Genomic DNA, 24,489 nt, shown 5'->3' with positions numbered 1-24,489 from the left:
GCACAGCTAATTAGAGGCGAAGAATTGGGCAAAACAGGGTGGGCTAAAACACTGCAGAAAGTTGTGAAGGAGCTGAGAGCTAAGATTCCACCTCTCCTCCGTACCAGCTGCAGGAAGTCACCTCCTCCCTAGCCTGGGGATCCATTTTGGTTGTGAACTGGCTCCGTTAGGGCTACAGCCACTGTACCGCAAAGATCCTAGGAAACCCCATACTGGCCCCCTGGGAAGGAGGGAAGGAAAGTGGGGTGCTCTGGCCTGAGCTTAGCCCCGCTTTCGGAGGTCGAGACCTGACTGAGGCTCACAGGCCGTGCCTGGGCATGTCCCCTTCTTCCCTCTAGACCATAAGCTCGCTGTAGGCAGGGAATGTGACTACCAACTCTGTTATACTGTACTTTCCCAAGTGCTTAGTACAGTGTTCTGCATATAGTAAGCACTTAGTGAATACCACTGATTGACTAGGACATCTGCCAAACTAGCTCACCTCCCCCCTTCAAAGCCCTACTGAAAGCTCACCTACTCCAGGAGGCCTTCCCAGACTGAGCCCCCCCTTCCTCTGCTCCTCCTCCCCTCCCCATTGCCCCCGCTCCCTCCCTCTGCTCTATCCCATAGCACTTGTGTATATATGTACATATTTATTATTTTATTATTCTATTTTATTAATGATGTGTATATATGTCTGTTGCTGAATTATACATTTCAAGCATTTAATACAGTGCTCTGCACACAGTAAGCCCTCAATAAACATGATTGAATGAATATATAATTGTATTTATTTATATTGACATTATTGATACCTGTCTGCTTGTTTTGTTGTCTGTCTCCCCCCTTCTAGACTGTGAGCCCATTGTTGGGTAGGGATTGTCTCTGTTGCCAAATTGTACTTTCCAAGCACTTAGTACACGGAGTAAGCACTCAATAAATTTGATTAAATTAATATTACGCCTTGGGCGTTGTAAGGCCAATACCGCGGGAGAATAGAAAGGTGGGAGCATAGTGGGACTTAACCAATCTAGCAGCGTCTGCGGGTGTCAAACAGAGAACAGTGGACCCCTTGATCCGTAATCCTGGGAAGAAGGCCCCTGAGAAAGAACAAGCACATCCCTGCATCAGGTGCAGCATGGCTCAACTCCAGGAATGTAGTCCTTATCTCATAGGGCAAGGACAGGTAGAGAAGTCTGGACTAGGGGGAAATGCCGGACTAGGTCAGGAGGGTACTTCCCATGGCGATAATGCACCCAAAGCCCCCCCCAACTACTGTTGTGCAGGAAACCAGCACAGCTAATAAAAGTTTGTAGCTTCCCCCTTGCTTCCCTATTCAATTTACTTATTAGACGTAGCCTTTTTGTACCTCGCATTATCTCACGCACTTAGATCTGCTATCAATGTGAACTGTATCTTGTGCACCTGTAGACATGCGAGGGCCAAGTCTTCCACTGGGGAAGGAAATGTGGATGTGTTGTGTTCTGGGAAGTTTGAGGGATCAGGACCCTGAGCTACTAGGGGAGGAGACAGTGTGCCTAAGGCATAGCTGCTGAGGGCCGGAGAGTGGTGAGTTTGAGGAAAGCCAATGCCAGATCGGAGACAGGAGGAATCCTCTTGTTCACCTACTGTTGCTCTTGAAATAGTCCCTTCTAGACTCTAAGCTCATCGAGGGAGGGATTGTGTCTACCGACTCTGTTGTACTCTCTCTAAGTGCTCTGCAAAAAGTAAGCACTCAATAAATACCACTGATTGATTCATTCAATCATATTCCTTGAGCACTTACTATGTGCAGAGCACTGTATTACTAATAATAATAATGATGGCATTTGTTAAGCACTTACTATGTGCAAAGCACTGTTCTAAGTGCTGGGGGGATACAAGGTGATCAGGTTGCCCCACGTGGGGCTCCCAGTCTTGATTCCTGTTTTACAGATGAGGTAACTGAGGCTCAGAGAAGTGAAGTGACTTGCCCAAAGTCACATGATTGACAAGCGGCGGAGCGGGGATTAGAACCCATGACCTCTGACTCCCAAGCCCGTGGTCTTTCCACTGAGCCACGCTGCTTCTTGGGAAAGTACAATATAATAATAAACAGTGACATTCCCTGCCCACGATGAGCTCACAGTCTAGAGGAGGAGAGACAGACATAAATATAAATAAAATTTCAGATATGTGCCTAAGTGCTTTGGGGCTGGGAGTGGGGAAGGGCAAAGGGAGCAAGTCAGGGTGAAGCAGAACACAATGGGAGATGAGGAAAAGTGAGGTTTAGTCTGGGAAGGCCTCTTGGAGGTGGTGTGCCTTCAATAAGGTCTTGAAGCGGGGGAGAGTGGTTGTCTGTCGGATTAGAGGAAGGATGGAGTTCCAGGCCAGAGGCAGGATGTGGACTCAGGGTCGGCGCAAGATAGGGGAGATTGAGGCACAGTGACAAGGTTAGCATTAGAGAAGCGAAGTGTGTGGGTTGTAGGAGAGAAGCGAGGTGAGGTAGGAGGGGGAGAGGTGATGGACTGCTTTAAAGCCAGTGCTGAGGAGTTTTTGTTTGATACGGAGGTGGACGGACAGCCACTGGAGACTTTTGAGGAGCAGGGTGACATGTCCAGAACGTTTCTGTAGAAAAATGATCCAGGCAGCAGAGTGAAGTATGGACTGGAGTGGGGAAAAGACAGGAGGTTGGGAGGTCAGCAAGAAGGCTGATGCAGCAATCCAGGCGAGATAGGATGAATGATTGTATTAACATGGTAGCCATGGGGATGGAGAGGAAAGGGCAGATTTTAGCGATGTTGTGAAGGTGGGATCGACAGGATTTGGTGACGGATCGAATATGTGGGTTGAATGAGAGAAAGCCAAGGATAACGCCCAGGTTATGGGTTTGTGAGACAGGAAGGATGGTGGTGCCAGCTGCAGTGATAGGAAAGACGGGGGGAGAAGAGGTTTTGGATGGGAAGAGAAGGAGCTCTGTTTTGGATATGTTAAATTTGAGGGGACGGGAGGATATCCAAGTAGAGATGTCTTGGAGGCAGGAGGAGATGCGAGACTGGAGAGAGGGAGAGAGATCAGAGGAGGAGATAAAGATGTGGGTGTCACCATTTGAAGCCGTGGGAGCAAATGAACTCTCCACGGGAGTGGGTGTAGATGGAGAATAGAAGGAGACCCAGAGCTGGACCTTGAGGGACCCCCTACATTCACTGAAACCTTGACATATGTAAATACTATCAGCTCCTAACTAAAATGTGGACCCGTTTGATCCATGTGTAATATTGGAGACTTGCTCTCCCAGGGATGGAGTGAGGAATTCTGGCATATCTCCAGACCTCAGCAGACAGACTTCAGAAACCAGGACCGGCTAGCCGAATCCCAGGAGGTTCCCAAGCCTAAATCTAAGAAACGTGGGCCGGAGGCAGTAAATGTGGGTCATGCTAATGTGGAACTCTCAGAGGCCCCACACTGGGTACTAGGAGCCTGGGGTTCTAGCTGGGTCTCTTGACTCCGAGAAGTGGTGTGTCCTGGTGGATAGCGCACAGGACTAGGACTGGGTTCTAATCCTGGCTGTGTCACTTGCCCGGCTGTGTGACCTTGGGCAAGGCACAACTTCCCTCTGCTTTAGAGAAGGATATGGACTGTTTCCAACCTGATTAGCTTGTATCGACCCCAGTGGTTACTACAGTGCCTGGCACATAGTAAGGACTTACTACCATAAATGAACGAAGTGACTGGAAATGGAATGAAGCCATTCACGATCTGTATAGCAATGAATACCAACCCATGCTGTTACTGGGAAAGACCAACAATCCATCCAGCCTAGGAACGTGTCACTGATAGCGACACCAAAAAGAACAATCACTATGGTATTTTTAAGCATTTACTTTGTGCCAAGCGCTGTGCAAGGAATCCAGTCAGATGAGAAAACACTCTGAGGAACCCATGAAATGGCAGCATTCCTGGGCATTCATCTTCATGATAAGGACGGACCATTTAACATCCCCAACGTTTCCCTTCCAGCAGCCCATCATAGACCATGAATTCTTCCCGGGCCCTCCAATTTCTTAAATTTCCCCATTCTACATATCATTCATAAATCAGTCAAAAGTCCTGGAGTCTCACAACTTCCACCTGCTGGCGAAGAAATGTCTCCTTTTGACCGAAGAAGCCCCTTTGTAGCCTCAGCTGGTGTCCCCTCACCCGGCCGGAGAAAGACAAGGCCTTGCCTACCCAACTCACACCTTCCATGACCTTTTAAACCAAATCACAGCCCCGCTGAGCCTGGATCTGTCCAATCTGGGATTCCGCTTTCAATTTGATTGGCTGGAGAGGTGGTGCCCCAGTTGAGCTCCACAGACCCAAACCTGCTGGGCCAGGTGCCTCAGTTTCCTGCTGTTGTAAAGTGAGGCTTCTCGCGTGGTCATTCGGGCCATTCAACTGGTTTTGTACCTGAGAGTTCATCCTTTCAACTGTCTCATTGTGTCAGGAACTTTTATATTTAAATGCTCAGCTCCTAAGGGATTCTGACCATTGTGATCGTCATTGATTAGTTAGCAGAATGGCATCATGGAAAGAGCACAGGCCTGGGAGTCAAAGGATTTTATTATTTAACTATTTATGTATTTATTATTTATTGAGCACCTACTGTACCAAGCGTTTGGTTTGAGAGAGTACAACAGAGTTGATTGATAGGTTTCCTGTTTCCTCTACAGTCTAGGTGGGGGGACAGACATTAATATAAATATTAATTATGCAAAGCAGCATGTCTTAGAGGAAAGAGCACGAGCTTGGGAGTCAGGGCACGGGGGTTCTGATCCCAGCTCCGCCACACGTCTACTGTGTGTGACTTTGGGTAAGCCACTTAACTTTTCTGTGCCTCAGTTACCTCATCTGTAAAATGGGGCTAAGGGCTGTGAGCCCCATGAGGAACACGGGCTCTGTCCAACCTGATTATCTTGTGTCTACTACTCTAGCACTTAGTAAGTCCATAGGAAATGCTTAAAAATACAATAATAATAATGATAAGATTTTGAAGGTGGGGAGATTGATAGTCTATTGGATATGAAGGCGGAGGGAGTTTCAGGCCAGAAGCAGGATACGGTTGAGGGGTTGGCAGCAAGAGAGACGAGTGTGGATACAGATTCAATACCTGCTCTTCCTTCTACTTAGACTGTGAGCCTCCTGTGGGACAGGGACTGATTATCTTCTACCTCAGAGCTTAGTACAAGTGCTTGCAATTAGTAAGTGTTTAACAAATATTTCTATTACTATTATTACCCTCACAGCTGTATAGGTTCTGCAAATTCCTTTAGAGAACCAATTTGTGTACCTTTAGGACACTACTCCCCCCTTCCCCCCCACCGAGGAAATATCTGTTGCTAGTGCCTTGATTAATGTGACAGTGTTTACCTGATCTGTTTGTAAGCAAAAAGTGCCTGTGAGCCCTATGTGAGACAAGGACTCAGTTCAATTTGCTGGTCTTGTGTTTAGTCCACAGTAAGCATTTAACAGATCTCATTATTTAATACGGATGGAGTCTGGAATGGACAAAATATAAACACAAAGCACTCCCACAGGATGAATATATGCTGATTTGAATAGCTATTTTAACTGTAGAAGCTATTATTATTTGCTGAGTGACAGTCTGTGAGCTGTAAGAACTTTGAATTCAGAGATACATGGAAAAGTAGCATAGCCTAGTGGACAGAGCACGGGCCTGGGAGTCAGAGGACTTGGGTTCTAATCCCAGTTCTGCCATTTGTGTACAGTGTGGCCTTGGGCAAGTCATTTCATCTCATATGTTTCCACATCTGTAAAATGGGGGTGTGAATACCTGTCGTCGTCCCCCCCCACTTAGACTATGACCTCCAGGTAGTTTAGGGACTGTGTCTAAGTAATCTTCTATCTACCCCAGCACTTAGTACAGTAGTTGGCATCTAGTAAGCATTTAACAAATACACTATTATTATTGTGGAGTCGGGGCCAGGGCCAACAAAAGGGTGTCCAACATCCTGGTCCATCGCCAGTAGCCATCGTGTTCTGGAGGCAGGCTAACACTCGTGAAGCGTCAACACCGCCCCGGGACTAACGAAGGCAGGAAAGAACCACGATGAATTAATGAGCCAAGACAAACTTTCATGGTTCCCAAGGGCAGCACCATCTGTCCAGAGTCTGGCTAGCAAGGTCCCCCTTGCCTACCCAGCAGACGGGGAGGGAAAACCCCACAGACTCGGTGTTCCCAGTGAGCTGCCGGGGCCTCCTTCTCAAACTGCCCTGGGCAACAGCTTCCCCTTGTGGTGGATGCCAAGGTCAAAGGACTGGGCTTTTCCACCCCCATGGTCTGCCCTCCCCCAGCAAGTAGAAATCTGACAGGATTTCTGAGCTCATAATAATAATAATGATGACGAAAACAATAATCAAATCGTAATAATACCGGTATTTCTTCCATGCTTATTATGTGCCAGGCACTGTACTAAGCCCTGGGGTAGATACAAAATAATCAGGTTGGACACAGTCCCTGTCCCACATGGGGATCACAGTTTGTTAGAAGGAGGAGGATTTAATTCTTATTCTACAGATGAGGTAACAGGCACAGAGAAGAGCAAGAGCAGGGATAGACACTCAATTACTGTGGAGCTCCTTGAGGACAGAATACTGTCTAACAAGGTAGATGCTCACCCCAAGAACCAAAGGGTGCGATTGGTCTTTAAATGTAGCTTTCCACATCCAGCAGCCAAGGAAGAAGAAGGGCTATATCTGTTCTGTCACCAGTATCTCTGCACTGTTCTGCTTTGCCTCAATCGTCATGCCCCCAGAGGCTCAGCCCAAGAAAGAGATGCACGGCGACCGCAGGGTGCTGGCAAGCCAGGTCAGCCCTGGGACTGTGCCAGCCTAAACTAAGCCAGATCATAAAGACTCCTGCTTGAGAGCAGAACCAAACCAAGAGACTCTCCCCAGTACCGTACTCTCCCAGGCACGTAGCACAGTGCCCTGAAGAGAGTAAGTGCTCAACAAAAATACCACTTGTGGGCCAACTGAGACACAAAGAGTGATGAAATAGGGGCCATGTCTGAATTGCATCCTTGTCCTTTTCTTAAAAGTTTAGTGTCCTGTTCACACTACAGATGCTTGATAAATACTACTGAATGAATGCCTGGGAAGATCACACACAGGTAAGATGATCTGGTTATAATACTAAAATTTATGTAGCACCTAGTTCATGTTGTTATCATGCTAGTCATCTCCAAATGGCATGACTACAGATCCCAACTGCGCAGATCTTTATAATGCTTACCCTTGTTGAATTCTAGGAGAGGAAATTAGATCTTCACTGGCTTTGCTTACTATTGTTTGCTTCCCATACTCAAATGAATGGCAGTAGATGCACCTTTTATCAATCAGTGGTATTTACTGAGTGTCTACTCTGCACAGATCACAGTGGCTGAGTACTTGGGAGATTACAATAGAGTAGACAGCATTACTCTGACACGTATTATTAAAGATCCTCCCGTATTTAGTGTCTGGTCTTCTCTTAGTTAGAGATGCCAACACATTAAGGATAAACCAATGTTGCCTTCAAAAAGCACCAAGCCCCTGAGGCTCAAAGGGAGGCTCTTCCTTCCCAACCCCTGTCCTCTCCCTGACTTCCCTATCACTGTGGGTGGTACGACCATCCTTCCCATCTCTCAGGCCCACAACTTCAGTGTCATCTTTGACTCGGCTCTCTCGTTCACCCCACACATCCGATCCGTCACCAAAACCTGCTGGTCTCACCTTTATAATATCGCCAAGATCCGCCCTTTCCTCTCCACCCGAACGGCTATTTTACTGCTACAGGCTCTCGTAATATCCCAGCTAGATTACTGTGTCAGCCTGCTCTCTCATCTCCCTTCCTCCTCTCTCGCCCCGCTCCAGTCTATTCTTCACTCCGCTGCCCGGCTCATCTTCCTGCAGAAACGTTCTGGGCATGTCACTCCCCTTCTTAAAAACCTCCAGTGGGTTGCCTATCAACCTCCGCACAAAACAAAAACTTCTCACTCTAGGCTTCAAGACTCTCCATCACCTTGCCCCTTCCTACCTCTCCTCTCTTCTTTCTACTGCCCACCCCACACGCTCCGCTCCTCTGCCGCCCACCTCCTCACCATCCCCCATTCTCGCCTATCCCGCCGTCAACCCCTGGGCCACGTCCTCCCGCGGTCCTGGAATGCCCTCCCTCCTCACCTCCGCCAAACTAATTCTCTTCCCCTCTTCAAAACCCTACTTAAAGCTCACCTCCTCCAAGAGGCCTTCCCAGACTGAGCTCCCCCCTTTTCCCTCTGCTCCCTCTACCCCCCCTCACCTATCCGCAGCTAAACGCTTTTCTCACCCCTTTCCCTCTGCTCCTCCCCCTCTCCCGTCCCATCTCCTCAGCACTGTACTCGTCTGCTCAACTGTATATATCTTCATTACCCTATTTATTTTGTTAATGAGATGTACATCACCTTGATTCTATTTATTTGCTATTGTTTTAATGAGATGTTCTTTCCCTTGATTCTATTTATTGCCATTGTTCTTGTCTGTCTGTCTCCCCCAATTAGACTGTAAGCCCGTCAAAGGGCAGGGACTGTCTCTGTTACCGATTTGTACATTCCAAGCACTTAGTACAGTGCTCTGCACATAGTAAGCGCTCAATAGATACTATTGAATGAATGAAAGTGTTTGAAAGATTGCGGGGAAGACAAAGAATATCTGTAGGGGAACAAGCTTTTACTTCTGGGCCAAATGCAAAAGACGACCCAAACTATCCTCAATCGATCGTATTTACTGAGAGCTTCCTATGTACAGAGCACTGTGCTGAGCACTTGGGAGAGTACGCTATAATAGTTGGCAGACACTTTTCCTGCCCATGAGGTGCTTACAGTCTAGAAGGGGGATATTCAAATCGAATTTGTGCCGGTTAAGAAATCCAAATTTACCAGGCTAATGAATGATCAGAATGAAGTTATCCAGAAAAGTTGCCACTCACTTCTGGGAAGACAAGACACACATTGGTGAGATCTCCTTGTGCACCCTCTCTCTCTACTGAACTCGACTCACTTGCTCCCCTATCACTTCATCGCTCTCATACCACTAACCCTGGATTACCTGCACGGTTCGCCACCTCCGCTCTTGGACTTAAGCTGCAGAACGCAGTTGGAAGAAATCTAAATATCAGGCCGACCTTGTCCACTTCATGTTAATCCTTTCTTGCTTTAATTCTGCCCTCTCTCCTGCCAGAAAAAACTATTTCTCTTCCCTTATTGACACTCATGCCCATCTCCCTCACCAGTTGTTCCAGATATTTAACTCCTTCCTTAGTCCCCCGTCCTCCCGCATCCCTTGCCCCTAATGACCTGGCCAACTACTTTATTAAGAAAATTAACACCATCAGGTGTGAGTTCCCTAAAATCGCCCCTCCCCCTCCTCAGTCCCTCCTCTTCCCGGCCCCCTCTTCAACTTTCCCATCCTTCCCAGCGGCAATTCCAGAGATCTCCTTCCTCCTCTCAAATGCCACCCCCTACACATGTGCACAGGACCCCATTCTTTCACACCTTAAAATAAAAACTCTCACCCCTTCCCTTCCTAACAACCATCTTCAGCTGTTCACTCTCCAGTGCCTTCAAAGATGTCTCTCCCATCCTAAACAAAACCCCTCCCTTGACCCATAGCCCCCTCCAGTTATCGCCCCTTCTCCCTCCTATCATTCCTCTCCAAACTCCGTGAGAGAGTCGGCTATACTCACCGTCTCAAATTCCTCTCCTCCAATTCTCTCCTGGACCTCTTCCAATCTGGCTTCTGTCCCCTTCACTCCACTGAAACTACTCTCTCAAAGGTCACCAATGATCTTCCTCTTGCCAAATCCAACGGCTCCTACTCCATCCTAATCCTCCTCGACCTCTCAGCTGCCTTCAACACTGTGGACCACCCCATTCTCCTGGATACGTTTACCAATCTTGGCTCCACTTGCTCCGTCTTCTGGTTCTCTTCTTATCTCTCTGGATGTTAATTCTCGGTCTCCTTCGTGGGCTTCTCCTCTCCCCACCCCCTTACTGTGGGGGTCCCTCAAGGTTCAGTTCTCGTTTTCCTTCTATTCTCCATCTACAGTCATTCCCTTGGAGAACTCATTCGCTCCCACAGCTTCAACTACCATCTCTATGTGGATGATGCCCAAATCTACATCTCCTCCCCTAATCTCTCTCTCTCCCTCTTTCTCCAGGCTCATATCTCCTCCTACCTTCAAGACATCTCTACTTGGATAGCCTCCTGTCGCCTCAAACATGTCCAAAACAGAGCTCTTTATCTTCCCACCTAAACCCTGTCCTCTTTCAGACTTTCCCCTCACTGTGGATGGCACAACCATCCTTCCCGTCTCACAAGCCCGCAACCTTGATGTCATCCTTGACTCCGCTCTCTCATTCAACCCACACATTCAATCCATCACCAAATCCTGTCAGTCCCACCTTCACCACATTGCTAAAATCCACCCTTTCCTCACCATCCAAGCGGCTACCCCGTTAATACGATCACTCATCCTATCCCACCTAGATGACTGCATCAGCCTTCTTGCTGACCTCTCTGCCTCCTGTCTTTTCCCCACTCCAGCCCATACTTCATTCTGCTGCCCGGATCATCTTTCTACAGAAACTTTCAGGACACGTCACCCCAGTCAAGAAACTTCAGTATCCATCCACCTCTGTATCAAACAAAAACTCCTCACCATTGGCTTTAAAGCACTCCATCTCCTTGCCCTCTCCTACCTCACCTCACTTCTCTACTATGACCCAGCCCGCACACTTCGCTCCTTCTCACTGTGCCTCGATTTTGCTGTCTCACCACTGACCCCTGGCCCACATCCTACCTCTGGCCTAGAACACCCTCTCTTCAAATCTGCCAGACAATTACCCTTCAAAGCCTTACTGAAGGCACATTCTCCACCCCCCTTCCACCCTCCAGATTGTGAGCTCGTGTGGGCAGGGATTGTCACTCTTTATTGCTATACTGTACTTTCCCAAGTGCTTAGTACAGTGCTTTGAACCCAGTAAGCGTTTGATAAATATGATGGAATAAATTAAAGCAGGGAATCTGCCTAATCACTCACCTAAATCTGAAACATTAAACAAGCCTTTCTTGGAGTGCCATCTACTGGACTGTGCTTACTTTTATCAGTGGAAGTAATGAAAGGTAAAGCTGGAAGTGTCGTGTAATGAAATCACCAAAGGAATTAGCTTGGGGGGAGCCCACAAAACAATGAAACAAAGCCAGCCAAGATTAACTCACAGCTGCAGGATGCAGAATCACCCGAACAAGTCAAGATTTGTTGCACTCAAGCACCTTGACTAATCTCTCATTCAACCACATATTCAGTCCATCACCAACTCCTGTTGGTTCAACCTTCACAGCATCACTAAAATCTGTCCTTTCCTCTCCATCCAAACCGTTACAAGGTTAATCCAAGCGTTTATTCTAACCCTCCTTGATTAATAATAATGTTGGTGTTTAAGAGCTTACTATGTGCAGAGCACTGTTCTAAGCACTGGGGGAGATACAGGGTAATCAGGTTGTCCCACGTGAGGCTCACAGTCTTAATCCCCACTTTACAGATGAGGTCACTGAGGCCCAGAGAAGTTAAATGACTTGCCCATGGTCACACAGCTGACAAGTGGCAGAACCGGGATTACTGTATCAGCCTCCATGCTGACCTCCCTGCCTCCTCTCTCCCCACTCCAGGCCATACTTCACTCTGCTGCCCAGATCATTTGTCTACAAGTGTTCAGTCCATCCATACTCAAGAACCTCCAGTGTTGCCCATCTACCTCCGCATTAAAACAAAAACGTCTGTCAACTTTAAAGCACTTAATCACCTTGCCCCCTCCTACCTCATCACTCTACTATAACCCAGCCCACATTTTACTCCTCTAATGCTAAGCTATTTACTGTACCTTGACCTCGTCTATCTTGCCGTTTCCCCCTTGCTCACATCCTACCTCTGGCCTGGGACGCCCTCCCTCTTCATAGCTGACAATTACTCTCCACCTGCACAGCCTTACTGAAGGCACATTTCCTCCAAGAGGCCTTTCCTAAGTACTGGTGTACATATCCATAATTTATATTTATATTCATGTCTGTCTTCTTGTCTAGACTAGCTCACTGTGGGTAGGGATTGTGTCCGTTATATAGTACTCTCCCAAGTACGCTTACAGGGCTCTGCACACCGTAAGCGCTCAATAAATGATGGACTGAATACAGGCATTCATTCATTCAACTGTATTTACTGAGTGCTTACTGAGTGCAGTGCATTGTATTAAGCACTTGGGAGAAGAGAGTTGATAGACACATTCCCTGCCCATAATGAGTTTACGGTCTAGAGGGGGCAACAGACATAGTATAAATAAATTGCAGATATGTACATGAGTGCTGTGGGGCCGGGAGGCGCAGGGGATGATTAAAGGGAGCTAGTCAGGGTGATGCAGAATCGAGTGGGAGAAGAGGAAAGGGGAGCTTAGTCAAGGAAGACCTCTTGGAAGGGATGTGCCTTCATTAAGGCTTTGAAAGAGGGGGAGAGTAATTGTCTGTCAGATTTGAGGAGGGAGGGCGTTCCAGGTCAGAGAGGATGTGGGTGATGGGTCGGCAGCGAGGTAGACGAGATCAAGATACTGTGAGAAAGTTAGCGTTAGAGGAGCGAAGTGTTTGCGGGCTGGGTTGTAGAAGGACAGTAGTGATGTGAGGTCAGAGGGGGCAAGGTGTTTGAGTGCTTTAAAGACAACGGTGAGGAGTTTTTGTTTGACGCGGAGATGGAAGGGTAACCACTGGAGCTTCTTGAGGAGTGGGGAAACAAGTCCTGAACGTTTTTGTAGAAAAATGATGCGGGTAGCAGAAGGTTCGGTCCTGGGTCCCCACCTCTTCTCCATTTTCACCCATCCCCTTGGGGATTTCATTTGCTCCCGTGACTTCAAAAACCACCTCTACATTGATGATTCCCAAATCTCCATCTCCAGCCGTGACTCTTCTCCTCTGCAGTCTCACATTTCCTCCCGCCTTCAGGACCTCTCTATCTGGATGTGCTGCCACGACCTCAAACTTAGCATGTCCAAAACAGATTCAATCATATTTATTCACTCAATCGTACTAATTCAATCATATTTATTGAGCGCTTACAGTGTGCAGAGGATCGTACTAAGCACTTGGAAGAGTACAATATAATGGAGTTGGTAGACATGGTCCCTGTCCATAACGAGCTCACAGTCTAGAGGGGGAGAGAGACATTAATATAAATTAGAGAGAGGTGCATAAGTGATGAGGGGGTCAGGGAAAAGGTGAATAAAGGGAGCAAGTCAGGGCGACGCGGAAGGGAGTGGGAAAAGGGGAAATGAGGGTAGGCCTCTTGGAGGAAATGTGCCTTCATTAAGGCTTTGATGGTGGGGAGAGTAATTGTCTGGCAGATATGAAGAGGGAGAGTGACCCAGTCCAGGGGCAAGATGTGGACGAGAGGTCAAGAGAGGCAAGATAGACAAGATCAAGGTACAGTGAGTAGGTTGGTAGTAGAGGAGCAGGGTTGTAGTAGGAGAGCGGTGAGGTGAGGTAAGAGGGGGCAAGGTGATTGAATGCTTGAAAGCCAACAGTGAGTAGATTCTGTTTGACGTAGAGGTGGATGGGCAATCATTGGAGGTTCTTGAGGAGTGGGGAAAAAAATGGACTGAACTCTTTTTAGGAAATGATCTGGGCAGCAGAATGAAGTAGGGACTAGAGTGGGGAGAGACAAGAGGCACGGAGGTCAACGAGGACACTGATATGGAAATCAGGGTGGACTAGGATAAATGCTTGAATTACCATGGTAGCAGTTTGGATGGAGAGGAAAGGAAACAACTCATCTTCCCACCCAAATCCACTTCCAACCCAAGTCCTCCCCAACTTGCCCATCACTGTAGACAACACCATTACTCTCCCCAAAGCTTGGCATTATCTTTGGTTCATCTCTGACTCAACCCACATATTGTTACCTCATTTTGTTGTTCCTTCTGTTACAACATCACTAAACTCCGCCCACTCCTCTTCATCCAAACTGCTACTATGCTGATTAACACATACATATCACTCTGACCACTGCATCAGCCTCCCCACTGCAGTTGTCCTAACCCATCTCCCTGCCTCCTCTCTCCAGGATGTACTTCACTCTGCAGCTCGGATCATTTTTCTTAATCAAAACAAAAAAACACAAAATGTTCAGTTCGTATCTCCCCTCTCCTCAATCTCCAGTAGTTGCCCATTCACATCTACAAGCAGAAACTCCTTGCCATCAGCTTTAAAACACTGCTCATCCTCTTCTCCTTCCCCTTTGATTTCCTATCAAAGGAAATGAATGCCTTGATCTCATCTATCTCGCTATCATTCCCTTGCCCATATCCTCCCTCTGGACTCCATCCCCCTTTTTATTTGGCAAACCACTCTCCCCACCTTCAAGGTCTTATTAAAAGAAAAAAAAAAAATCACACCTCTTCCAAGAGGCCTTCACCAACTAAGCCCTCATTTCCCCCAAATCCCTCTCTCTTCTGTACCCTTTAGGCACTTGATATATGCCCCACAGCACTTATATACACATCCATAATTTAACATCTGGCTTCCCCTCCAGACCATAAACTCCCGATGGGCAGGTGTGTCTACCAATTCTTAAATTGTATTTTCCCAAGTACTTAGTACATCACCCTGCACACAATAAGTATTCAATAGCAATACGTGTGGAAAGAACACGGGCCTGGATCCACCACCTGCTTATTGTGACTTTGAGCAATTCACTTAAACTACTCTACTCTACTACTACTCTAGGCCTGTTTCCTCCCCTGTAAAATTGGGATTCAATACTGTTCTCCCTCCTAGACTGCCAGCCCCATGTAGGACAGGAACTGTCTGACCTGCTTAGCTTGTATATACCCCAGTTCTTAGAACAGTGCTAGACATTTAAGCATTTAAATAAGCATTTTCATTGATTGATTAAAATGACTTTTAGTCTTCTTTGATCTAGATTACTTAAAACAGAGCAGAGGTGAGAGGACGGTGTGGGTATCCTGCTCAAAGGGCTGTAACCACTGATCTCAAAACTGGTCTATATCACCCATTAATCCCATTTCCCTATTTTTGAAAGATCCTATATACTATTTCCTAGTGGGAAAAGCTCTTTTTGTTCTGAAACCCTCTCCCTTCTGCACTTGGATTTGAGACTTAACGGCATTTGTTTTTTTTGTCCCACAGCACTCATTCATATGGTATTTACTGAGCACCATGTGCAGAGCACTGTACTAAGCACTTGCAATAGGACTAGTCAGCAGACACATTCCCAGCCTGCAAGCTTACCATCTAGCAGAACTACCTATAATTTCTATTAAAAATCTACATAATTCTATAAAAGTCTGTCTCCCCATCTAGACACTAAGTTCACCGTGGGGAGGGAACAGGTAAAACAACTCTACTGTATTAGACCGTCCAAGCATTTAGTATAGTGCTCGGCCCACAAAAACAACTCACTAAATACCACTGACTTGATAGTGGGTCATGCCCCTATAAAGTGAAAGACTGTATTCCTCCCTCCAACACAGTAACTTTAAGTGCTTATTCTGGGAACTCACAATGCTTCCCAGCTAGAACTCCAATAAGCAGGGAATTAGTTCTTTATGGACTTGGTACTGGGGGGGGAGGGGAGGGGAAGAGAACATAATATAATTGTTAGTATTACGGTATTTATCAAGTGCTTACTATGTGTCAGGCCCTAAGTGCTGGGGCCCATACAAGCCAATCAGGTTGGATAGTCTCTATCCCCATTTTACAGATGAGGTAAGGGGCACAGAAGTGAAGTGACTTGCCCAAAGGCAAGTCAAGTGGTGGAACAGGGATTAAAACCCATGACCTTCTGACTCACAGGCCCATGGTCTACCCACTACACCACGGCATTTTGGTGAGTTTAGCCATAGCTAGGCCTCTTGGCCCTTTGGAGCCAAGATGGCAGCCCACCTTTTGCCTGCTATTGGGAAGACACAATCTCCACCCTGGGTAATCTGGTGAATTTTTGCTTCCCCCAAGTCACCATCTCAACACCCAGGACAACTCCTGCCCACTGCTGCTCTTGGTAGAGGTGGTGGCCAGCTAGCCATGCCAGTTACCACAGGTGAGCACCCTGAGCAGGGAGTGCCATGGCTCACCCCCACAGCTGCAGGAGCCAGATAAAATGGTTTCCAGCCCAGCCTGACAAGCTAAGCAACGGGAGGGTGGTGACAGTGCTTCTTGCCAGGCCCAGGCTTGGCCCATTTCCTCAGAACTTATCTTGGTCCACCTCTGTGCCAGCTGCTGTTGGACCCCAGGGCCACCCAGGTGGAGATAAAATGGTCAGAGGACCCCTCCTTGTTGGTATCTGGGGTGGGACTCAAACCGCCTCTTGCCAGGTGGTCGTTACAGCAGCCCACAACTGTCACATTCCTCCAAGCTACCCCAACTCAGCTGGCACCCAAAAAGCAATGGAGTTCCAAGCCACTTCCCCTACCTCCTCACCACTCTTCCCCAGCCCCCAGGGTCACCCCCAAAATCAAAAATCTGAGTTAGGACAAGGTGATTACTGACACAGCCCAAAAGGTGGAATAACGGGATTCCTGGAAGCTCATCACTCCCTCTCCCCCTACAGTCAACGTCTCGTGGACTGGGATCGAATCTACCAACTCCATGGTATTGCATTCCAAGCTTAGTATATTTGTCTGTATCCACTATGTGCTCAATAAATACCACTGATAGGTGGTACTTGTTGACAGCTTACTGTTACTTGCCAGGCACCGGGTAGACACAAGATAATCAGGTCCCACAAACCTAGGAAAAAGATCACCCCCCCCACCCTCAAAACACCATAATGGAGTCAAATTGAAACGATAGCAGGTGCCCATTAAAATGGCTCCCAACATTATGTCAAAGAATTGGCAGCCACACTGGTGTTTATCTCCCTAATACCACTTCCTGGCCGGGCTGCAGGGGAGGAATCAATCCTGAAATGTTTCTCCACCTCTACTCCAACAACCCAGCGTGGTGGTAAAAAGTTTATTACCCTCTCCCTACCAAAGAAGAGGTAATTTAGGAAGAAAGGTTCTCCCAAATATGGGGGAGGAACTGAGGGAAAAGAACACCAGACAGCCATGGTTTTCCCTTGAGTTTAAATCACTTTTTATTTCTGAGGAACGTCACTCGTGCTGCACATTTTCAAATAGACCCCAGTGTCAGAGAGTGGGAACATCTCCTCCCCTCTTCCTGAGAATGAACAGGACCGGCATTTTAAAAAAAAGTTAAAGTCACCACACCTGGAAGGTTTAGCACCAGCATCCAAAAAGAACAGGGGTAGGGGAATAGGAATAAGAAAGGAATTACCAAAATTTCTATCTCTTTGGTTGGGGCCTTTCCCCAGAGAGCTGCTATCAAATTTATTTCAAAAATACCACCAAAACGGTAAAACTGGAAAAACCCGGTTGCCGCTGAAACGGGGGGAGGTCATTCTGATTCTTTCACCTGTGCAGGCGTTCCCGGGATCTCAGTTTGCTGGTAAGGTTTTTTTTTTTGTTTATTTTTGTGGGTTTTTTTTTTTAATTTAAGAAAAATAAAAAAAGTTCCGATGTTTTCAAATCTTACTTCTGTCTTCCGTTTTTATTGCTTGGATGTTTCTTTGGTGTTGGTAGTTTTTTTTGTAGTTTTTTTTTTTTTTAATAGTCTTAGGACACCTGAAGAGAGGGGGGGAAAAAGAAGTCAGAATAATCCCTAACTTTATTAGAATATATAGCAAAAGCTAAAAGAATCTGAAAATGAACATGCAAACTGAACTATTCTCAATAACTGTAAGGTGTCATGGAAAAGCAGGGGCAGCACTATTGGCAGAAGAGAGGAGCAGTATCCTGGCATCTGAGGATTGGAGAGAACACTAAGGACTAGAGAAGCAGCTTGGCCCGGTGGTTAGTGCAGGGGCCTGGGAGTCAGAGAGTTCTAATCCTGACTCCGCCTACTGTGTGACCTTGGGGAAGTCGTTTCTCTGTGCCTCAGAACTCCCTCATCTGCAAAATGGGCGTTCGCTGTTTCCCCTCCTTAGACTGGGTGCCCCAGTAGCCCCAATTAAAAATCAGATTGGACACAATCTCCGACCCACATGGGGGGGTCACCGTTTAAGAGGGAGGGAGAATGGGTATTTTATCCCCACTTTACAAACCGAGGCATGGACAAGCAAAGTGATTTGCCCAAAGTCACACAGCAAGAAAGTGCCGGAGTCAGGAAAAGAGCCTGGGTCTCTCACTCCCAGTGTCCGCTCTTTGCCCCAGACTGCACTCTCATTATCCCTAAAATTTTGAGATAGGTGGCCAGGGCAAGAGTCACCCCATAATTCCTTTGAGCATCCTGATGCCACTGTTCAAGGTAGAATACTGGGATGAATGGACCACTGGTCTGACCCAGTAAAACCTATTTCCCTCAGTAGAGGCTGAGTAGAAACAGTTTCTACTAGAATGGAATACGAGTCCTAGAATGCACGTGGTTCTGAGTGCTTGGAAAAGTAGAACAGGAACAAAAATAAATACAACTGAATGAAAAGGTACAACCCCTGCTCAAAAGGAGGGCTGGTTCCTGCTTACATGCAGGTTTGTATTGTCTGAACTTAAATAAAACTGGAAAGAGGAACTGAGAATGTAAAAAATGGAAGTCTGAGTGACAAAAACAAAAAGCCTAAACCCTTAATTGGCCACTAGAGGACACAAACCAACAACAAACCACAGTTCTACCACATATTCAGCTTAAGTCGGGGTTCCTCCATGGATGATTTTCCACTCTCCCATAGTAACAGTAATAATAATGATGGAATTTGTTAAACGCTTACTATGTGCCAAGCACTGTTCTAAGCGCTGGGGTGGATACAGGGTAATTAGGTTGTCCCACGTGGGGCTCACACTTTTAATCCCCATTTTACAGATGAGGTAACAGGCCCAGAGAAGTTCAGCGACTTGCCCAAGGTCACACGGCAGGCAAGTGGCCAAGCCGGGACTAGAACCCATGCCCGCTGACTCCCAAACCGCTGCCCTTCCCACTAAACCATGCTGCTTCTCTCATCCAAGGGATGCCCCAGTTCTAACACTTCCCATTTTCTCACAAGCCTTGACACCCATGATTAGAAAGAGTGAGCTGCCTTCCATTTCGAAGGACAGCACGCAGGGCAGGCAAAGGGAGCGGAGGGGTGGTCAGTCTACAGGGAGAAGCTGGCGCTTCCATAGCTTTTTACCTTCTAGTGGTCGAGGTGCCTGGGGAGCCGGTTCATTTCACTCAGCGCTGCTCTGCTCGGTGGCGGGAGCAGGGTTCTCGGTTGATGCTTCAGCCGCCTTTGTCTGATTTGCGGGGGGAAGGCAGAACAAAAAGAACACAATGTGTATCACTTCAGGTCACTCAGTTACAGTACTGCCCGCTGCGCGCCGGGGACTGTGCTAAACACTGGGGTGGGTCTTATCGTGGGTGGCATTTAAGCACTTACTGTGCATAGAGCATTTGGGAGGACACGAGATTGCAGAAACACGCCCTGCCCAAGATGGATTTACAATCTAGAGGAGGAGAAGGGGATTAATATAATTTATAGTTTATAATTTATCGATATGCACTTAAGTGCTGTGGTCCCAACTTAACACAATCAATATGGTCCCTGACCTTCATTGAGTTGACAACCTAGGAACAAAAGCAGAGTTCAAGAAACCAGCAAACCATCAACTCTAACAAGCAAAAGCCTTAAAGCAGAGCACCGTGAGGATTCAGTTAACGGGACAAAAGCAGGGCCATTACTGAGTGCATCTGGCCCAAAGGGGTCCCACAGTGGCAAAGGGGTGTTTGAAGGAGTCACGGGATGGCTACCTACCTTGCAAGGTTTGGGGCGAATTCAACATCAATTTTCCACTAAAAAAACGTTACAGACCACTCTTATGACTCCTAATCCCTTGAGTCTGCTGATATTCGCACGGTGCACAACACACCGTGGTCAGTTCCTTTTGGCTGCCTTTGAATCAACATGTATGGGATTTAGCGCAAGACACGGCAACTACTCCCCATCTCAGGCCTCACGCTGAGAACAATGTGATGGGTCAGCTTTTGTATTCCCAGACACCTATCTGTAAAATGGGTATTAAATCTGTTCTCTCTCTTACTTGGAATGGGCAACTCATGAGGGACAGAGTGTCTCAGAGACAGAGAACTGCACCATTTCTACATCACTGAGCTCATTTTCCAATTCAGGAACAATGCTGCTTTTCTAAGCGCCTGCTCACTCATCCTACAGCAAATTAGTGATTCGGCGGGCCATCATGTACAGAACACTGTATTAAGAGCTTGGGAGAGGACAATATAACAGACATCCCCTGCCCATAATAAGCTTGCAGAGGGAGATAATATAAATAAAATTACAGATATGTATATAAGTGCTGTAGGGCTGGGGGTGGGGATGGATAAAGGGAGCAACTCAAGGTGAGGCAGAAGGCAGTGGGAGAAGAGGAAAGGGAGGCTTAGTCAGGGAAGGCCTCTTGGAAATGTGCCTTTAATAAGGCTTTGAAGGATAAAGGAGTAAATATCTATCAAATATGAAGAGGGAGGGCATTCCAGGGCAGAGGCAGGACTTGGGTGAGAGGTTGGTGGCGAGACAGACAAGATGGAAGTACAGAATAAGCCCCAAATAGTATTTAATTTCCAGAACTTCGTCTCTGAAAGCTTTCCTGTAGAAGCCTGCCATGGGCACCCTACCCTAGCATTTAACCTCGAGTCAGGGCTGTCTGAAGCTTTGCTTTACGTACGTTTAGACTGCTTCCACCTCTCTTGCTTTCAGCACCCCAATTTCCACTTGCCATACAGCATCTGCTCGGGTATCAGACCGTTACCCATTCTCTTCACATGTCCCACACGGCTGACGTGCTGAGGTTAAACATAGCTTCCGTGCTAAGAGACTGACTTCGTTGTGTGTGATCCTGTCTTGTAACTCGATGCCAAGGACAACTCATGAGACCGGCTCACAGAACAGCTAAAGGAATAGGATGCTGACCTGTGATGGAGTATCGGCTGACAAGGCTAGGTGCTACTGCAGAGTGATGTAGTTAATCTGAACACTATCTTGAAAGTGAGCCTCCGGGACAAATACAGAGCAATTCTTTAGTGACAGTCTTTAAGGACCTCAAACATCATCCGAAGTTGGAAGTGTTTCCCAGAGAGGCAGAAGCATACTCTCAACACTTGAGGCTGGGCCCACTATACTTCTCTATTTCACCCAGCTGGCAATGAGGAATGGATGGGGAACCCCCAGCTGACCTGGCCCGTCGTATCGTGAAGTGGTCTCAGAATTGCTACAAAGATCACATTTGTTTTTCCACAAGGAGATGTGAAACCACGTCATCATTCTGGGAACATCAGTGCAAATCAGATTGTAGGACTTATCTTACTAGCAAGATCTTAAATAGAACAGGATTCTAATTAGTGTCTTCCCAGCAAGGTAATTCTCACCAAACAATGGGATTTACTGAGTGCTTACTGGGTGTAGAGCACTGTACTAAGCACTTGGGAGAATATGACAGAGTTGGTAGTGACCTGTTCCCTGCCCACAATGAGCTTACAGCATATAGCAGAAGAGGCATTATAATACATTTTTTTATTGCTACAATCTCATCATTCACTTTTTTTTTTGTCTTTGAAGATGGGGGCATATGAGATTCTGTGGTGTCCTTCCAGTGTGAGGAAATTCCATGCTTGAACATCTCACTGACCAATTTTCTCGACTGACAACATTTTCAGGAGTTGGGTCAAATGCTAGATGGATATATTGGAAGGTTCTGCACTGGGTTTGATGGCAGCCCAGAGTTAGATCCCTTCCCATTTTTTGGGACCGTGAGAAGCAGTGTGGCCTAGTGGAGAGCAGCACAGGCCTGGGAATCAGTTCTAATCCCAGCTCTGCCAATTGCTTGCTGTGTCAAAGTCATTTCACTGCACTTCAGTTCCCTCAACTGTGAAATGGGGGGGTGGAGGGGAATCTGTTCTCCCTCCTCTTTAGATTGTGAGCCCTATGCGCGACAGGGATTTTGTCCAACTTATTTAACTTGTACCTAACCCAGCGCTTAGAACAGCGTTTGACGTAGTAAGTCCTTAAATATCATGTTTCAAAAAGCAAAAACAAAAAAGCAGCTGTGACATGGTAAGCACTTATGTGCCAACCCTTGAGGAAGGTACAAGATCATCAGACAGTACCTGTCCCTCATGGGGATCACAGTCTACCTATCTTGATCTGTGACAACACAGGTTTCCACAAACCTCGCTTCTGTCCGAGTCAGGAGGTGCGGAGCTGCTTCGAGTCGTTGCGGAACAATTACTCGCCACAAACAGATCTCTATTAATCTCTATCGAAGGCTACACTACTCCCCTCACCCTGAAGGAGAACATTCTGGCTGAAGTTTAGTTGCGTTTACCTCTTTGCCGTCTTGTGATGGAGCATTCGTAGGACGGGGTCGGCGACGGTAATTATAGGGGCGCCTGTAACCGCGGCGGGGGGATGGCTGATTTGGACCACTGGCCCCGTGCTGGTTCTCTTTATCTTCGGTCTCGCCCACAGCGGGAGCGGGACGAGGACGAGGCGGGCCCCTGGGCAGAGACACGGACAAAGAAAGAGCAATCGGTCAGGAGCCAGCCGGTAAGGGAGCAAGATGGCTCAAAAAAATAATACGGAAAATGGCTAGAGTCTAATAAGCTGATCCTTTCTCTGACTAGCCACCAATGCAAACTATTCTCTCACTCTTACACCTAGTTGGAAGAGGGTTGCCCAAACCAGAGAGGAACAAATGAATAATCAATGGTATTAACTTCTCTGTGCCTCAGTTACCTCATGGGGATTAACTGTGAGCCTCACGTGGGACAACCTGATTACCCTGTACCTACCCCAGCGCTTAGAACAGTGCTCTGCACATAGTAAGTGCTTAACAAATACCAACATTATTATTAAGGTCAAAACCAGAGGCGAGACCTATAGGCTGTTTCCAACTCCCACTAATCACCCAGGGGACCCTGTCTGTGCAAGGTCTATATCTTCGCAGAAAGAAAAGGGTGGTGAAGGGAGAGTTCTGGACCAGATCAAGCCACCCTGCCTTCAAAAGGTAAGGGGTCTCTTTCTGCAACCCCAACTAACTCCTTGAGGAAACTTGCGAGGGAGGTGGGAAACAGACATGTGGAAGGCCCATGAACTCACCCCAGCTGCCAGGTAGGCATCGGGGCATTTAGGGGCTGCCTTCTCTAGAAGCAGGATCAGACTGCCATGAGCAGGGACCACTTCACCTAGGTTGGCTGGTAGCCCTTTGCAAGCCAGGACAGGCAGAGGGGGAGTGAGCAGTACCTGCGATACCGTGGGCGGAAGTTTGGATTCCGATGGACTGGGCCTTGCAGTTGTGCACCCTCTGGGACCCCATCCTTTATTTCCCCCATTTCGCCACCCTGGAAGAAAGGAAAGCGTCAATCAGCAGTACTTGAGCACTTACTATGTGCAGAGCGCTGTGTTCAGAGCATGAGGTACCAATGGGCCCCCTGACCATTCAAGCCAGGAGATAGAGCGCAGGTCTCTGTCCTCTGCCAGGATTCAGAATTCACAGTGCAGTTCAAGGATATTAGGTCCTCTTTCTTTGGGCCATAGAGACAGCCTGAAAGCCCACTAGTCACCGTGGCTAGATTCATCTTGTCTTTTTGGATCCACCCTTTCCTCGCCATCTAGATGGCTGCCATCCTGGCCCTGGCCTCTCCCCTCTCCAGTCCATACTTCACTGCTGCCCAAATCCTCTTTCCAAAGTGCCATTCTACACATCTCACCCTACCTCCTGTTCCTTTCCACAAAGAGAAGGCACTCCATAAGTTCCCTCTTAACCCCTACTCTTCTCCCGCTGCACCTTCCTCAGTACCTCATTCTTGACTCTCCCACCTCCCCGCTCTGGCTCTCCCTTCTCCTGCCTGAAAATCCCAACCACTTCAAATCTGTCAGACTTCAGTCCTTCCAATCTGCACAACTCTTCTGAAACCTCACCTCCTCCAGGCTTTCCCTTGCCAAGTCACATCTTCCCAACTACCACCTCATCATCTAGACACTTACAACAACCTCTTAGAGCACACAACGACCAGCCTGCTTTACTTAAGCACCTTTTCTCTCATGTGGGAACTATCATGGGCATTTCCCCCATTTGATTCTAAGGTTTGGTGGAGTGAAGCGGCACCGCCTAGTGGACAGACAGCATGGGCCTGGCGGTCAGAAGGACCTGGGTTCTAATCCCAGATCCACCACTTGTCTGCAGTGTGTCCTTGGGCAAGTCATTTTTCTGTGCATCAGTTAACTCATCTGTAAAATGGGGATTAAAACGGTGAGCCTCATGTGGGAAATGGACCGAGTCCAACCTGATTAGTTTGAATTTGCCCCAGCGTTTAGTACAGTGCCTGGCACACAGGAAACTCTCCATAAATTCATTCATT

At 47.4% G+C, this 24,489-nt stretch overlaps 1 protein-coding gene across 2 annotated transcripts in view; it reads right to left on the bottom strand.

Moving 5' to 3' along the window:
• Positions 1-17,142: 17,142 nt before the first annotated feature.
• YBX3 (Y-box binding protein 3) overlaps positions 17,143-24,489 on the bottom strand; it is a 30,859-nt gene continuing 23,512 nt past the window's right edge. For both annotated transcript variants that reach the window (XM_029082346.2, XM_029082347.2), the window contains 4 exons: positions 23,372-23,469; positions 22,455-22,626; positions 19,253-19,355; positions 17,143-17,714 (listed from right to left, as the gene is read on the bottom strand). In XM_029082346.2, coding sequence (XP_028938179.1) covers positions 19,290-19,355; positions 22,455-22,626; positions 23,372-23,469 — 336 coding nt within the window. In that variant the 3' untranslated portion in view covers positions 17,143-17,714; positions 19,253-19,289. The remainder of the gene's footprint in view (positions 17,715-19,252; positions 19,356-22,454; positions 22,627-23,371; positions 23,470-24,489) is intronic.

Source organism: Ornithorhynchus anatinus, chromosome 17 (genome assembly GCF_004115215.2).
Source record: "Ornithorhynchus anatinus isolate Pmale09 chromosome 17, mOrnAna1.pri.v4, whole genome shotgun sequence".
Lineage (NCBI taxonomy): Eukaryota > Metazoa > Chordata > Mammalia > Monotremata > Ornithorhynchidae > Ornithorhynchus > Ornithorhynchus anatinus.
The sequence above is the reverse complement of the archived record's forward strand: the minus strand, read 5'-3'. Positions and strand labels throughout refer to the sequence as shown.